This window comes from Xenopus tropicalis, chromosome 5, assembly GCF_000004195.4.
Source record: "Xenopus tropicalis strain Nigerian chromosome 5, UCB_Xtro_10.0, whole genome shotgun sequence".
Classification (NCBI taxonomy): domain Eukaryota; kingdom Metazoa; phylum Chordata; class Amphibia; order Anura; family Pipidae; genus Xenopus; species Xenopus tropicalis.
The window spans coordinates 102,359,166-102,377,560 of NC_030681.2; the positions used below are offsets into that span (position 1 = coordinate 102,359,166).

General features: G+C 35.7%; 1 protein-coding gene across 1 annotated transcript in view; it reads left to right on the plus strand.

The window, feature by feature from the left end:
* Nucleotides 1-18,395, plus strand: part of LOC100485319 (mucin-4) — a 42,441-nt gene that overhangs the window by 11,076 nt on the left and 12,970 nt on the right. Inside the window, exons 8-27 of the mRNA XM_031902358.1 lie at nt 1,096-1,290; nt 1,449-1,582; nt 2,360-2,478; nt 2,743-2,961; nt 3,639-3,857; nt 4,414-4,533; nt 4,697-4,905; nt 5,862-5,931; nt 7,221-7,385; nt 7,603-7,716; nt 8,206-8,466; nt 9,078-9,209; nt 9,632-9,816; nt 12,385-12,565; nt 12,665-12,790; nt 13,477-13,602; nt 13,954-14,073; nt 15,945-16,307; nt 16,961-17,323; nt 17,971-18,333. Coding sequence (XP_031758218.1) covers nt 1,096-1,290; nt 1,449-1,582; nt 2,360-2,478; nt 2,743-2,961; nt 3,639-3,857; nt 4,414-4,533; nt 4,697-4,905; nt 5,862-5,931; nt 7,221-7,385; nt 7,603-7,716; nt 8,206-8,466; nt 9,078-9,209; nt 9,632-9,816; nt 12,385-12,565; nt 12,665-12,790; nt 13,477-13,602; nt 13,954-14,073; nt 15,945-16,307; nt 16,961-17,323; nt 17,971-18,333 — 3,784 coding nt within the window. The remainder of the gene's footprint in view (nt 1-1,095; nt 1,291-1,448; nt 1,583-2,359; nt 2,479-2,742; nt 2,962-3,638; nt 3,858-4,413; nt 4,534-4,696; nt 4,906-5,861; nt 5,932-7,220; nt 7,386-7,602; nt 7,717-8,205; nt 8,467-9,077; nt 9,210-9,631; nt 9,817-12,384; nt 12,566-12,664; nt 12,791-13,476; nt 13,603-13,953; nt 14,074-15,944; nt 16,308-16,960; nt 17,324-17,970; nt 18,334-18,395) is intronic.

Sequence of the window (18,395 nt, forward strand, 5' to 3'; positions counted from 1 at the left end):
ATAAAAAGTTTATAGTTTAAAATATGGATATATAATAACTGTAGTATATGTTTACCTTATGCACTTTTTCAAGATTACTTTTAAAAGATGGTGAATTTTCCTGCTGTTTAATACAATTAAAATTAACTTAATTAAGTGCATACTATGACATACAAGCTCTTGAGTACATTGTCATCTTTTTTTTTTTTATAAAGATTTAGTGCTCCGGCTTTAGTGCTTTATAAATGCAACAGTAAAGTTGTAGTATTCGTTGATAGTTATAGCCTTGCCTGTATCTAACAGTATAGTATTAGAAACAACAAAGAAAAACATGTAATCGATTATAAAATTAAAGAACTAGTAAAAACAAAAAAAGTGTTTAATATTATATAAATATAATGTACTGTTAACCTACACTTGTAAAAAGTGTGTGTTTGCTTCAGAAACACTGCTGTAGTCTTGTTTATAGAAATAAGCTACTATGTATCCATAGGAGCAGCCATTCAATTTAAATATCAGAAAATGTACAAATGCAGATAGCAAAATAGCAGATAGCAGTTACCAAATGTAAATGTTACATTTCAAACTGTAACTTTTTTATGTTACTGGTTCCAATTATTTAGCAAAAAGCAAGGTTTTAACCCACTTATGGCTCATTATGATGCTGGATAAATTGCTATTTCAGACTTAAAATGTTGCTATGGACCATGTGCTGCAAAAAAAAAAAAAAAGCATTTTTAAAGTGTCTTTCACCCAAAAAAGAAATGTCAAAAGGCAAAGGGCTCCTTTAATATAGGATCAGAGTGTTGTCCAAATACAGAGGTGTGAACCTATGTCAGCTTACCGTGCTTTAACAATGGGGCTAATTAAATATTTGGAAATAGCAATCTTTTTTTTTTTAGCCTTAGACAACAATAGTGGAGAGGGGCAGGTGAAATAATGGGATACTTGGCTTAAATGTCAGAATAGATTCAACAATACATACCTGTATGATGTTCCAGACAAGCTTTTTAGCTGCAATTTATTGTTTATCACACATGTACTGCAATGGTACAATGCATGCAGCTGTTCTTCCTATCATACATAGTAAAAATCTCTTCTTTGTTCCAATTCCAGGTGTATGATTTCCACTCCTCCCTCTCAGATAAAAGCTTTAAAAATTCATTAGAGAATGCGATTAATGTCTATTTCCAGTCATCTCTGGATAAGCAATTTAATGCTCTCTGGGCTTTGAAAATAACATGGGAAAATGTCCCCCCCTGCACTTCTTTCTACAATACAAATAGATACTGGAGTACACAAAGCAACTATGTGAGTATGAATGTTATTTCAAGAGATATGAACCAGCGTGGTCTCCATTATTTATAGATTTCTACTAAAATTAAGATTTAAGGAGACTTAAGGTTTTGGGGGTTTTTTTTTTGCTCCATAATTTTTATTCCTGTTGAATATTTGCATTTTGTTTTCAGACGAACACTTACCAAGCTGTTTTGACTACTGATGGTGTTTATTCCTTCATTTTGATCCTATTTGAGGATGGTGGCATGAATTGGAGATACAATGCCCTCTCAACTATGCATTTACCAAAAATGGGCTATTTCAGGTAACTTTTCTATACAGGACAGTCTTTCAACAAGCAAGGGAGTAAATGTGTTCTGGGTCCTGGCATTCATGGAGTCCTAAACCCCCAACTGTACAGGTTCTCAGACTATCATATAGTTTTAATGATCATAGATGTGATATTTTTCAACATGCATATAATAATCAAAGGTAATATTATAATATTACAGTATTATAATACAAAGAAAAGAATCTTTAAAGTCATTGAGGCATTTCATGATTTGTACACACCTATTTGGAGGACTGCTAATTTTTAATAATAAGTTAACCTGATTCAAATTGCAATCAGAAAATAGGACCAAACTGTAAATTCATGAAAATATGACCTTTTGGCATCACAAGGACCAAACTTGAGAGTCCAGGTTATAAAATGTACACTATGAAATGTACATTAAGAACTATAATGTAGACACTCAAAGGGTCATTCATTTAAAGTAGGCACAGTGATAGGTGCTGCAATGGTGACCATTTGGCACAGAAACATGCTGCACTTATGATGGTAAAACAGATGCATGACCATGCATTCAAGCACCTACACTTAAGCAGGTGTGCTGTTAAGGTCTGAGTAGATTGCATTATAGTCCAAAGCATCTTGGTTTATTCCTGTTTTATACACTGTGCACTTTGCAAGGGCCATATAGATGATGCTTAGAGCAGTAAGACTGCAAGGGCATTCATGGAAACTTAATGAACAGATAACAATGTTATAAAATACTGTTTGCATTGCTTTATATGTGACACATGCTTTATGTCTCTTTAGTGGTATTCCCAGCCCAAAAAACACCAACAACTTTCCAGCATTTAATGACCCACAGACAGAGCCGTCTGTAAGCATAGAGCAGAGATACACCCCAGATCAATTCAACGGCACCAACACAGGTAAGTCACATGCAATTCTGAAAGCTTAATCAATAGATTATAGCTTGATTTTCTATAAACTACAGTACAAGGCAACACGAACAAAGCTTTGGACACATGAAAGGGAACATTTTGTCAAGAAGAAGACTGAGTTTCTAATTTCTAATGCAGAGGACAAAGATAGTTATCATTGTCACCAGGGCAATAAGAAACATAATCTCTCTATTAATCAGCATGTGTTTTTATTTTTGATGTCTTGAGAATCAATTTGTGTACAATCCACAGGCAAGAAAGGTCAGTGGGCATACCGTCTGGACACTAACTCTCAAAGCAATATTAGCCCAAGGCTTCAGTGTCTTGAATGGTACTTTAAAGAGCCAACGTTCCCCTCACTAAACAGAGCACCCTCCTGCCCATGCACATATAGACAAGCAATGTATGATCCAGCGTTTATTAATGGGGCTAATCTCCTGAAGTATGGCTTTAAGATGAAAAGTTTGACAGGTAAGACACCTAAACTTGCAACTTACATTTTGTAGTTTAATAATGTTTAAGTAATTTATATAAATCACTCTGAGGCGAATGTAAAAATGTGATATCATATGGTTGGTACTTACTGGCACCCTTTAAGTTAATACAACAACTAGAATGACACAAAATGATAGAATGTGTTCTGGTTTCTAAGAGTTTAAAACTACATTTGTCGTATTTAACACTATGGATGAGGTAGATCAGCAAGGTTCTTTAGCTGTGATAAAGCCCTGATCCATTACTCCATTATTTAGTCTCGTGTCTAGTGCTCATGTAAGGGTGAAATAGCCCAACCAAAATATGTTAGACCCTTTATAGCTCCATAAACAAATAGTGTTCAATTTGCAATTGATGCTCTGCTCAAAACAATTGTAGAAACCAAGCATTCTGTAGAAATGGCAGACTAATTGTTATCAACTGGGGTAGCTCTACAATACAATACTGTATTCTACTCCTAGAGGAAAACCCCTTTAAGATGGCATGGAACACTCTTTTTAATCCGAGTTGTATTAAATTAAATGTTTATGTAGGTAAGCTGTCAACTGTATTAACGGTAATCAATTAAAGTCATATAAAATCAATATAAATAGCTAGCAGATTTTAGTTGGTCTTTGTATTGTATCAATAATGTGCTGTTGTTTTCTTTGTAGAACAATATTTGTCAGTGCAAAGTGGTTTTCCAACACCAAGTGGTGCTGGTACAAGATGTTATTATCGTCAGACTGGGTCGCTGCTCTATGGTGAAAAGGAGAGATTCTTTCCCACTCCATGGACTTATTTTGACTTCCTGAAATACCTTTCAAACCAGAATGCCTATAGCGAATACTTCTGGAACACAGCCCTTCCACCCAAAAGAATGCAATACTTAGGTACAGTTTTTAATAATGTACAATTAATTGCAAACTTTCGGAGGGATTTAGGTATTTCCCAGCAGTGAGATATGTTTTTCAATTTATTATTTATTATTATATTTTATTTCTCTGGTTGCTCAGGTAGAATGGGGGAATAAGTGAGACTTATTAACAGTGAAAAGTGGGAGTGGGTGCGATTTGGAAACTTTGTAGGGGGACTTAGCGCGTCACACATTCTGTTTTGACTCCCTTGTCAGGAGTCCTGGGTTAGCCCTGGACTAATTGACTAGGGTGAACTGAACCTTCCAATTTTCATAGACCTATAAATAGGTGTTTTAATTATATTAATAGTATGGATTCCTCTTGTCTTGCTGAAGTTTGCTGGCTGCCCATGCCTAGAATAAGGAGTTTTCAGTTTATCCATTTGAGAACTTTATTACAGTAAGCACTGTAAGGTCATAACCATTGCATACGGACAGTGGGGATACTCCTAATATGTCTCAGTACATCCACTAATAGAATATATCATTAAACTGTTGCACTAATTTAAACATCTTTCATCATGATTTTGCAGATGGGGAAATTGATCCTTATAATGCGTGCTGCAGTTATTCTGGTTCTGACTATCTCTGTAACTTATACCGGGAAAAGAGACCTCTTGATTATTGTGAAAATTATTCTCCACCTCAAATAGGTAAGCTAAATATTTCTTAAATAATAAACAGATGTGATAGTAAGAAAAGAAAAGAGACAGTAATTAAAAATAACATCATTATGTGTCTATTAATTGTTAACAGACATTAATAATTATGTTATTAATGAAATATTTAATTAAATATTTGCATTTATATTGGAAGGGTTTTTCTATGGAGACCCCCACATTAACACACTGGATGGGGCACAATACACCTTTAACGGCTTGGGTGAATTTATTTTGGTAAACATCAAGGACGAGAACAATAATGTTGTCTTCACACTGCAAGGACGGACAGCCCGAGCTGAGAATGGAACCAGCAAGGCAACAAACTTTGTAGCGCTGGCAGCATATTCTTCTTCTGGTGCTCAGGTATTTCAAGTGATACCTATAGCTGCAATTTATATTGCACTATAATGTAAACCTGTTAAAGATGCCTATATATGTATTTTTATCTTTTTGAGAAGCAAGCTATTATATTGGTTAAAAAGAGGAGTATTGCATAATATTCATTATAATATACTATAGATACTTTGCTCCTTCTTGCTCCTGATCATTCTGATAAATGCACTGAGGGTCCAGTTTAAAGGGGTTATACAACTAACATTTTTCTCAGAAAACGCAGTTTTAATTATTTTCTACCATCTTTCCAGTGTACTTTAATTAAACTTCAATGATTTTAAAGTCATTTGCAACTGTAATTGCTACTTAAAGCAGTATCTATCTGTCTTACTCTTTCCATGGCTGGTTCTGATTCCAGGTACTATTAAATTAATTTTGCGGTAGTCAGGTGGCTAGTTAGGTCCCCTCCAGCCAAGACTCTAGGTCCCATAAAGGTTTGTGCATTCTGTAACAGATCTGTGAAAAACAAGAATAACAGAAGGTTGCAAGACTATTGTGGAAAATGGAGTCTTGGCTGTAAAAGGGCTGCCTACTGCTACATTGTTTCAGTGAACTATTATTAAGGGATTAGCAAAGGACAAACAGATACTGCTTCAACAGAAGAATTTAAAATAACTGAAAATGTATAACATGTATATTGGATAGTTCTTTGGAATTATTTTTGTTTTCATTAAACAAACATTTATATTTTGGTTAAACACCCTTTAAAATTAAGCTCCAAATATTCACCTTTGGCACCATGCCCATATTGATATCAGGTGGATGTCAACAGAGTGGTTCTACATTAGTGCATGCTATATGTTGGGCCACTTACAATATACTCACATATGGAGGTGCCAACCCTAAAACAATATTACAGTTAAAACGTTACAGGTGCCTTTTGACATACGGATTTTTTTAAACTATTAGTATTCTATGCATTTCAGCTTCAGTGGACGTTGATCAGTGATACTGAAACATCTCTAATGTACAATGGGACAAGTCTTCCACTCACAGGTAAAACAGAAATCATTAAATAAAAAAGCATCACCACGCACAGCAGACTAAAGAGTCTAAGGCTGAAGTTCCCAAAGTTGGAGTTGTACGTTCTATGGGGGCCCAAAGTAATAGAAAGGGTAGAGGGATAGCAAAGCTGAAGTCCTGTTAGGGTGCTGTGGCAAGTGGCTGTATATTTGCTGTCTTGAATACGGCCTAAATATAGCCAGGTGAATAGTATGATCATTGTAATCCTATTTTGGCTAAGAAAGCCAACCAACAAGAATGAGCCTTTGCTACATGGAAAGTATGAAGTGGAGTGGGGATGTACTAAAGCTACTGCTCACTTAGGCTGTGTTCTAAAAATTAAAGGACGTCGGGAGGTTCTTGTAGCAACAGAACAGAACAAATTGTATTTCCATGACAATCCACAGGGTTGATAAACTTAGACCAGGCAGTACAGCCTGTGAATGTCAATACAGTGATGAAGACAGCACATTGTGACAGCATGAGGAGATAGTTTAGGGAAGTTTAAGGTTCACCATCTAAGGGTTTCAATGCCTCATGTGGTCTGTACCCCATACAGCAGACATGGATCAGGGAGATAATATAAGCCGATCTTCAGTACTGCGACCCCTTAGGCAAGCACAGTCTAGGGAAGAGCTATTCCCTTCTATCTCATAGTTGGAGACCAGACTGCTCTTATTAGCTAGATCTATATGACTTTCTTTCCTAGAAAGTGCTATAATAATAAGTATCATGTAATTCACTAAGACCTCATTCATGGAGCCCCTGTTCCCTGATTTAACTAGAAGGGTTTTCCCTCTAGGGTCGAACACTTATTGGGCCTTGTTCATCCCAGGCAACACCTGACAACCATTAAATCAGAATTAACTTCTAAAATCACATTTCACAGACAGAAGTGTATAAAAGGCACAGTGGGTTGTCAGTGAGTCAGGAAATTGTTTAATGAATTGACACATTTATCAAAGGATTCTATTCTAATGGGTGTAAAAGCTTGGCTACATCCCCCCAAGTCTTGAAGCCTCAGGAAATGAATAAGCATTATCAGAATTTTTCTTTTATGAAATTATATTTACTGTAGGGCTTTTCTCTGTTGAGAAACTTTTTGTATTTAGCCAAATAATTAATCATGTTTAGCTTAGACCCCTATACCATTTCAAAGAACATCTTTTTAAAGTAAAATTCAGCAAAATAGTTTAAAGGACGAATTAACCATCAGAAGCATAAAGATAAATTAATTTGAGGTGTGTTAAAATATGTAAAATTTGTTGTTTTCTTTAACTCAGAAAATATAACCTCCATCGACCAACTAATTCTGGAAAAGAGAGAGAAACAAATAAATGCATATTTTTATGGTGGAATCTCTGTCTCAGTTTCGGCTCAGTTTGGACTATTGGATTTTGTGGTGACACTGCAACCCACATATCTAAATAGGACTGAAGGGCTGCTTGGTAAGTAAGAAGCACTAATCTGCCAGCTGTAATAGATGTTTATCCTTATAGGACCATTTTGTGTCCTACATTAGCTATTTTGTGATTAATCCATTTAATAGTTTTTAAATAGTTTTTGAAAATATTTATGTAATATAGGCTTCTGTTGGAATGAGAAGTTTTACAGACTAAATCTAAATATACTTCTTTACGTACGTTTCTTGTTTCCCCACCATAGGGTTGTACAATGGGGATCCAAGTGATGACCTTTTGTCTGCAGATGGGCACACATTACCATACAATGCAATCACAAAGATAAAGGACTCAAAGATATTTGCCTTCGGCATGACTTGTGAGTAAGATATATGTTTTCTCAATATCTGTTACTTTCTTCGTTCCTGATGTGGTACTGAGAAAATAGCAAGACTTAAACAAATGTGATTTTTACCATTCTTATAAATTGCATAGACTGGTGAGCTTTTTATTTTACCTTTATGCAAAAGTATATCTATTACTGAAAAGAAAAAAGAAAGATAATTGCCATTTGAAAGCCAAAAAAAGACAGTGAACATTTTCATCAAATAATTTTTACATTTAAACACTCTGTGTGAAACAATGGGCTATGAGCTAAATTATAATTGCCAGTATTGTAACTCTTAGATGTTTGAGATCAACCTAGGCTCAGGTTTATCAGTTTTTTACTACATATTTGCTTTACCATTGATAGGTCTACTTCTATAGTAAATATTGGCCTTACACTTGGGTACAGGTTTTCAGTAAATCTGAGTGATTTGAGTATTAGTAGTTAGGTGTTAATGTACTAACAATTTGTGTTTTTTAGGGAAAAATACACCTGAAAATACTATTTTTACCTATAACGCAAGTGTGGGGGAATCTTGGTTCACATACAATAACAGCTTTGTGCCAGTGTTTTTTGATGAACTGCTTTCAGCCAGTGATATGGAAACAATTAATACGGCAAACACGACTTGTGAAGGAGACACAAATTGTTTGTTTGATGTATTAAGTACTGGAAACTTTGACTTGGGATCATCTACAAGGAAAAGTAGTATCATGTTTGCAGAGCAAAGAGTTGTAATGGGTAAGAAAATTTAAGGGTCATCCTTTAACATTGAAGTCTAGGATTTGTAACATACAATGTAACTGTATATTTTACTGCATACTGCATTTACTACATTCACCATCTCCTGTCTATTCCATACAAATGGAAAAAGAGTAGAACACAGGGCTGCGTAATGGTACCAGTAGGCCAAATATGTTATTAGTGGGCTCTACTTCCTCTAGCCATTTGTAATACACTATAACATTGCACAAGCATTCGACCTCCAATATAATAAGGCAGGGAAGAAGAAAGTAATCATCATGCTGTGGGTCGCTTATCTTTCCCCAAATAACAAAAGCTAAACAAAAGACCCCATGTGTCATAGCCCTCTATGGTTGAGAGTTTAACTACTGAAACATGATTCTGCAAATTCTTAATCTTAGAAATCAGCCCTATGAAATCTAATTTAATAGCAAGGAGTAACATATTACATACACCCCAAAAAAGCATCAGAATGAATATGCTTATTCATAGTTTTTTGAATCAGCTTACTGGAAACATGCTCTTGACTATGTATAGAGTAACTTTATCACTTTTAATACATTTTTTATATCATGTTTAAAGTATATTTCCTGCATTGTTTTTTTTAGAGAACATGCCCCCGAATATCACTGGCTCAGCCATAATAATGGCATCATTAAATGTAGAGACCTGGGTCAACTACACTACTTCTAATGCAATTTTTACCGTTGAAACAACATCCCCTGACATAAAAATAACAGGTATGTGAGTAAATAACACCTCTCTTGCTCTAAAAGGAAAGATATACAGTGTATATATATATATATATATATATAAAAGTCCACACGACAGCACCACACTCCGAAAGTTGCTGCAATGTAGCTGCCCCTGTGCACGGAATACCAAATAGATACCAAATCAAACACAACCAGCACCAAGGGTCTTGTGGTTCAAATAAATATTAGTGTATTATAATTGCATGTACAACCGACGGTTGTACATGCAATTATAATACACTAATATTTGTTTGAACCACAAGACCCTTGGTGCTGGTTGTGTTTGATTGTTTGATTTGGTATATATATATATATATACATATATATCTATGCAGTCTATACAATTCTGTTACAAATGACATTTTCCAGTTTGAAACTATACATTGGATGCCTCTCTTTTGTTGTAGAAAATGGATCCCTGATTTGGTCCCCCACGTCTTCAAGTCCTGTGTTTGCTACGCTCAGAGCCAACAACTCAGTAGCTATAACTGAACTAGAACTAACGCTGATCCTTTGTAACTGCAGCAATAATGGAACTTGTAACTATGATAACCCTGTCTTGAAAAGTCAGAGGAACAACTCCAAGTTTATGGTAAGAAGCAAGACATCATATATTGTATAGATTTCATCAATTCTAGTAAAATCAAAGTGCACAATGACAAAGTAATCTAATAGCAATAGTAAAATGTCTGTATTCATATCACAGACAACAGAATCCTATTAATGTGAATACGCTTTAGAAAATAGTGTCTTCTGAAGGATCATCTGAAAAGCAAATTTACCTACATGGACAGATAGCAGCTCCTATCATCTATAGGTAGCGATGAGCGAATCTGTCCCGGTTAAAATTTGCGAAGCGCCAAGAAAATTTGCCAATCGCCCAAAAATTTGTGGAACGCATTTGTCGCACGGTTTTTTTTGGGGGCGCTATCGCCCGTGGGAGAGGAGTTGTCAGCGGCCTTAAGAGTAACTAAGAGTTATGGTTAAATATCAACACCTATAAAGCTTATTTTTGATTAACTCCTTCGATTAGTCATTCTTTTAAATGAATTTGTTCTTTTGATTCTGGCTCCAATTTCTATAATAGTGGGTGAGTTTCCCCTGAAAACTCTCCACCTGGCCTGAATGGTGCTGATACAACCAGTCAATCTTTGACAGATAGCAGAACTCACTAAGATACTCGGTGGCATATTTACTAATGGATTAAAATTGAAACTTGAAAACTTGCCATCTGGGACAATTTTTTTTGGTGAATTTACTTCACATGGGTGAAAATTCACATTTTTATGTTAGGTGAAATTTGTCCAAATATTTCAAAGTAAATTTTCTTCTTTTGCCAATAACACAATAACCACTTCTGCATTTCATTTTCTACATCACCTCTTCCATTCTAATATTCCATAAACATAATATCTTTATGGCAAAAATTCTCTAGTGAATTTTCTCCACTACAATTTTATGACAAAAATCACGAGAATTTTCACAGAAAATTTATGTCAAGGGAAAATTTGTGACATTTCTTGGTAAGTTTGAGATTAATTTGTGTAGATGTATCTGATCAATTGTGGTAAAAAAGTTAGACAAGGAGAAAATTTTACATTGAAATGCTCCCTGATAACCACAAATTCTCTTTATTTAGGATGGATAGACAAATGGTAAAGGTTGAAAGGAATTTCCTTTTCTAACATCTAAAGCAGCTCCTCACTCATGGAGAACAGGAAAATGAGGATGGGAAGAAGTTATGTAGTATATAAGGAAGGGGAATCAGTACCGCCGCTCCCTATACGCAGAGTATGCACTCTGCACAGGGCACCAACTCCCAGGGGGGCACCCAGTACCGCCGCTCCCTACGCAGTCTGTGCACCAACATACCAAGTCATTGTCAGCAGCTCCTCTCTTATGCGGCAACAACAGGCCCTTTTATAAGGTTGCGCCCGTGCGTATGACGTCACACGTCAGCGATGAGGCGCAACCTTATAGAAGTGCCTCTTGCCGCGGCATAAGAGAGAAGGAGCCGCCGACGATGACTTGGTCTGTTGGGGGTACTTTCTATGGGGGCAACTGGGGGCCCTGTGTGTGGGGGCTACTGTCTATGGGGGGTACTGTGTATGAGGCAATTGGGGGCACTGTTTATGGGGGCAATTGGGGCACTGTGTATGGGGGTACTTTCTATTGGGGGCACTGTTTATGGGAGCAATTGGGGCACTGTGTATGGGGGCACTTTCTATTGGGGGCACTTGTAATATATGGTCACTAGGTAGCAGCAAAACGTATGCATGTAAAAGCATAAACAATACAGGATATGCATTTTAAACAACAATAAACAACTATTAACTGCAGGCAGCACAATAAGTCTTCAAAGATTTATTGAACATCCTTGACTGTGATCCTTTTACCTTACAATATATTCTTTACATATCTTTGTGGGTAAATTCAGGGCATGGATATGTGTGCCTTCAGATCTGTACATAGGGCATTTTTTACAAACCATTGGAGAAAACACCAATTCACTCTGATTCGCCCCACAGGCACAGCATCCACCTGTAAGTGCTCACACACTTTTTTGTGTTTTGCATTTTTGTGCCAATCTCCCCCACTGTGGTCATTAGTGTGGATCCATTGGGGTGAATGATGTGGATAGAAGCATTCTCGCCAACATTTTTATATGTGCAAAACTGCCCCAATTTGCTTTGCTAAAAAAAATACGTGAAACCACAGAAAAATTCCAGAAATGACAAAATCCCAAAGAATTTTTGCAAAACAAATTGGAGTCAATGGGAGTTTATTCATTAAAAAAGATGTATCCAATGGCAAAAACAGGATTTTTGATGCAAAACTGTATCAGGCTAAAAAATCTGTTCATCCCTATTTACAGTATTTATTACAAAGGGGAACAAATGGCCACACTATGGGATTCTAGACTGAAGCTCCCTTAAAACAAAGCATCCTAATTTTACTCTAGAAGACATGCATTTGTAGCTTTATTTATCCCCCAAACAATTTTAAGAATAAGGCATAGAAAATAAAAAACTATGGATAACAGAGGCACTAAAAGTGGACGATACAAGCTGTATGGCATGATCATTTACAATGCATATCTCTTGTTTTTCCATCTCATGACTTCGGCTTAACTTATGTAATATTACTGTTCATATTTCAGACAGCAACCTGCGGCTGCTTAGATGCATGGACAGGAGAATTCTGCACAGACAATTTAAATGCTTGTTTTGAGAATAGTTGTTATAACACATCATCTTGTGTTGATAATCCTGCTCCTCTACAAGGCTATATATGTTCACCATGTCCCAAAGGCTTGATTGGAGATGGCATAAAATGTTTTGGTGAGTATCTACCGAACCTTCTTAGCAAATTATGTATTCAAAACACTAATGATCTTTCTCTGATTCTGCTCAAACAAATATTTTATATTGTCCTTATAGATATTGATGAGTGTTTTGAAAACACATCAGACTGTGATCAGATTTGCATCAACTCATTTACGGGTTACAATTGTTCTTGTAATGAAGGCTTCACAATTAACTCACAGAATGCATCTCAGTGTAAAGGTAAGGCATCTGAGGGAAAAATGGACAATATGAACATATAAAACACTAAAAATAAATTGGGCATATATATATATATATATATATACTGTACACTTATTTGGAGCCCAATGTTTTAATCATTATTTGTGGTCTTTTTCAAGGGAAACAAACACAAAGGGTCAGAAACTTTGGGGCTCTAAATAATATATTTGTGACATTAAGACCTGCTGAGTGCTATACTTACCTAATACATAAATATATATATAAAGGTCCTAGGTGAGGACCAAAACTTCAATCAAAGTTACTAATTCAGTAACTTTTGTGATACATTTCCTGGTGTGCATCAGGGTCTTATATATGTGTTTTATTTTGTATTCCATGCACAAGGGCGGCTATCTATTAGCATTTTGGAGTGAGGTGCTGTCGTGAGGACTTTTTTATATATATATATATATATATATATATATATATATATATATATATACAGTGCAATAAGTCACCAGGAATAATTTCTATATTAGCTTTTTAAACTATGTTTAGTTTGTTCCAGTTCTTCGTACCTTTTACTGGTCTTCTGTTTGAAAGAAAAGTGGTTGATAGGGATTATTAGAATTGGCAAATGTTGTGTCTTTTATTATTTCCATTGTTGCCTTTTTAAGTATGGTGGATTTCCAATTTTTGACTAAGTGCTTCTGATCTTATTTAAGACATTGATGAATGTGTCAGTCTTCTAAATCCGTGTGGCGAAGATGCAGTCTGCACAAACAAGCCAGGAAACTATTCCTGTTCCTGTAGAGATGGCTATAGGGGAGATCCATATCTTCTATGTACAGGTTGGTATGTTTATTGGTTGTTTCTCTTTGTTCTCTGTTCTTAAACGGGAGGTTCACCTTTACATTAACTTTTAGTATGTCATAGAATCTCCTATTCCTAGGAATAGGTCCCAGGCGATTGGGCTTTATTATTTATTTTCTATATTAAAACAACGTATTTGCCATTTGAAACTTAGGATGGAACAATAAATTACATCATGTGACTTGGTGGTTCCATAAAACTCCCAAGCAAAAAGACATTAGAACATTCATTGTCTGCTAAGTAATTATCAGTTTAGAAGGTTAGGAATAATAGATATGATCCTTAAGACTAAAACTACTGAGTTGAAACTAATTCTTGAAAATTTACAGATATAAATGAATGTATGAATTCATCATTGAACGTCTGCTCGAACACATCAGTCTGCTTTAATACAAATGGATCTTATCACTGTGAATGCCTGTCTGGATTTACAGGACCCAACTGTACAGGTAAGTAATATATATATATATATATATATATATATAACACCAATGGAGTTGCTTTTGTTGTTAGACTTTCCATTTGCCACTTTTTAATACGTATTTTGCAAGTGGGGGGTATGTTACAAGCTGAACATATTATTTCTGGCTTAGTACATATTATATGTAGTGATGGGCGAATATGTCCCACTTTGCTGAAAATTTGCAAAACGCATTGAAGTCAATGCGTGTTTTTTCACAGCGACTTTTTCCAAGCCATGCAACTTTTTTTGTAATACTTCGAAGTCTATCAGTGTTTTCTTGCGGCAAAAATCTTTGCCCATCACTAATTATAGCAATAGCAGTATTGGGGAGCTCAACCCTCTGTTAACTTACCCAAACGGGTATCAGGTGCAAATACTGGAAGAACCTCACCTTGCATGGGGGTCGATATCCAACAGCAAAAAAATCCAGTAGCACACTGAAGATGCAAGCCGTGAAAAAATTGTATTTTATTTGCCCAAGTACATATAAACAAGCAAAGAGCAACGTTTCGGAACCTTTCGGACCCTTTCTCAAGCTTGAGAAAGGGTCCGAAAGGTCCCGAAACGTTGCTCTTTGCTTGTTTATATGTACTTGGGCAAATAAAATACAATTTTTTCACGGCTTGCATCTTCAGTGTGCTACTGGATTTTTTTGCTGCCATCACTAATTATAGGGCTGCCTTTTCTGATTAAAAAGGAATCTGTTGTCACGGGCTTAGTTTGAAAGTTTTGGCATTTCAACATTCTCAGGTTTATTAATTTTGGTGTTGAAACTTTTAATACAGAAAGGTAAAAATGTTGTTTCGCTTTACTGACAATGTTGTGAACTGCTGAAAATTTCATAAAAACGAAAAATTTCACCAAGATGCTTTTGAGTTAATTGGAAGACAAAATTCTGGTTAAGGCATTTTTACCTTTGCTATAGCATATGCATTGCCCTGCCTTGTTAGAGAATCTCCTTTGCACTATGCTGCTATTCTTTTTCATGTAAAAAAAAATGGCCCCCATGTTGCCAATTTCTTGCATACTCGTGTCTAATCAGCTCCTTTACTCCACAAATTTTGCTGTGAAAGAATTCCCTGGTAATTCCTTGGCATTCCTTCAGTAAATACTATATGCTACTACCACCAGCTAAATTCATTGCTCATATCTACTTCTCTCACTTTGCTGACTCCTGATCTTGGTCATCTACACACTCTGGGGTCCATTCAATAAAGAACGATGACCACGATTGGGAAAAATTCGTATTTTTTCTAAAGTTCAGAACTTTTCATACTGTTAAAGATAATATCATTCGTACTTTGCGCAACGACAGCGAAAATTTTGTTATTCATTCAAGCTTTGGTATGGTGACTATCTTTTGGCCAGGTTGGAGCTGCAGAGTGCCATTGAGTCCTATGGGAGGCTTCCAAAATCATGCATTGAAGTTTCAAAGTCAGAAAGGTTTTTGCACCGTTTACGATCGTTGGATACGAAAATTTCATAACTTTCGGATCGGAACCACAATATTTTCGTACGTCCAAGAAACAAATTTTCATGACGTTTTTGAACATCAGAAATTATTGTGGTTACTCCGAATTTTTTCCAATCATACTTTTAACAATCAGAAATTTGTACTTTAATGAATGGGCCCCTCTGTGTCTCATAGCCCTTTCTCCTTTACAAATGTAAGTGCTATTAAGCAGAGCCCTCCTTACCTCATGTCTTGGCTGTGTTTTTGTATGTAATTTGTATGTTCAATTTCACATGTTGCCATCTACGTACAGTACTATGGAATTTGTAATAATACTAATGGCAACAATTAAAGGAAACAGCACAAGTGTCTACCAGTAAATCCTATGTTTTTATTTCTTGCAGATATTATGCCTTCAACCACGATAGCCATTGCAACTACTGGAATAAATGCCACAACAGCACAGACAACATCAGAACCAATCAATTCATACACAACTTCAAGTTCATCACCCTTATTAATAACTACAACATTGGAAATCATGACAAGTACAAGTGCATCCAATTCAGAGAATACTTCAGTATTGCACACAAGTACTCCAGCAAAATCTCCAGGAAACTTTTCTTCTAGTACAAGTTCTTTTGTAACAACCACCGTTACAGCATCTTCTCAGGCTGATCATCCAAAGACTGAAGCTCCAATTACTCCCACTAGCGTTCAAAGTTCAGGGGGGACTTCAGCACATTCCTCAACAGTTGCCACTATAGGTAACTACATTCATTTTTATTTGTAAGAAATTGCAGCCATAAAATTATTATATATTCAACTTTTTCCTTATTCCTTTTTGCACTGTTATTTACACTCACCAAAGCATTGTGTTCTCCTATTTTACATTTGCACAATCAAGTACCTATCCTGCAATATTCCCTTTGTTTAAATGTCCTGCTTCTTTGCTGTATATACAATTATAGCCATGTCCTATGTTTGAGAGTTTAGCAACAAGGTTAATATTTTATAAATATAAAATTATTTGCCAAAAGTGTAAAAAAAAATATAATACGAGTCAAGGAGTTACTAAGGATGCCAAGAGTGTCTCAGACTGGGTATCCCTGCAAAGCAGACTTGCAGCCAAACCCTCAGCTTTATATTCAATCATAGCGTCTTACTCTTTACCTTCAATGTATTTCCTGTGGTCAAAAATCTTCTGTACATACTACCCTAATGTTTAGTTCTTAGTACTTGCCATAAACAATATAATATTTGTATTTAATGTGTATGATTGATTTCCTGGCCATCTGCTGTGCAGTGCCGTGGAATATGTTGGTGCTTTATAAAAACCCAGTAATAATAGTATTAATAATAAAAGGAAATCGTATATTCAGTATCTACCTATAAAATCCTATGTATATATTTCTTGCAGAGATTATCCCTTCATCTATGGTGCCCATAGCAACTACTGAAACAACTGTCACAGCAGCACAAACAACATCAGAACCAACCAATTCATTTACAACATCAAGTTTATCACCATCATCAATAACTACAACATTAGAAATGAAGACAAATACAAGTGCATCTACTTCAGAGAACACTTCAGTATTGCACACAAGTACTCCGGCAAAAACTCCAGGAAACTTTTCTTCTAGTACAAGTTCTTTTGTAACAACCACCGTTACAGCATCTTCTCAGGCTGATCATCCAAAGACTGAAGCTCCAATTACTCCCACTAGCGTTCAAAGTTCAGGGGGGACTTCAGCACTTTCCTCAACAGTTACCACTATAGGTAACGACATTTATTTTTTTTTTGTAAGAAATTCCAGCCATAAAATTATTATATAGTCAACTTTTTCTTTACTCCTTTTTGCACTGTTAATTACACTCACCAAAGCATTGTGCTAATCTATTTTACATTTGCACAATCAAGTACCTATCCTGAAATATTCCCTTTATTTAAATGTCCTGCTTCTTTGCTGTATATACAATTATAGCCATGTCCTACGTTTGAGAGTATAGCAAAAAGGTTAATATTTTATAAATATAAAATTATTTGCCAAAAAAAAAAATATATCTCGAGTCAGGAGTTACTAAGGATGCCAAGAGTGTCTCAGACTGGGTATCCCTGCAAAGCAGACTTGCAGCCAAACCCTCAGCTTTATATTCAATCATGGCATCTTACTCTTTACTGTCAATATATTTCCTGTGGTCAAAAATCTTCTGTACATACTACCCTAATGTTTAGTTCTTAGTACTTGCCATAAACAATATAATATTTGTATTTAATGTGTATGATTGATTTCCTGGCCATCTGTTGTGCAGTGCTGTGGAATATGTTGGTTCTTTATAAAAACCCAGTAATAATAGTATTAATAACAAAAGGAAATCATATATTCAGTATCTACCAATAAAATCCTATGTATATATTTCTTGCAGAGATTATCCCTTCAAACAAGGTGCCCATGGCAACTACTGAAACAACTGTCACAGCAGCACAAACAACATCAGAACCAACCAATTCATTTACAACATCAAGTTTATCACCATCATCAATAACTACAACATTAGAAATGAAGACAAATACAAGTGCATCTACTTCAGAGAACACTTCAGTATTGCACACAAGTACTCCGGCAAAAACTCCAGGAAACTTTTCTTCTAGTACAAGTTCTTTTGTAACAACCACCGTTACAGCATCTTCTCAGGCTGATCATCCAAAGACTGAAGCTCCAATTACTCCCACTAGCGTTCAAAGTTCAGGGGGGACTTCAGCACTTTCCTCAACAGTTGCCACTATAGGTAACTACATTCATTTTTTTTTGTAAGAAATTCCAGCCATAAAATTATTATATAGTCAACTT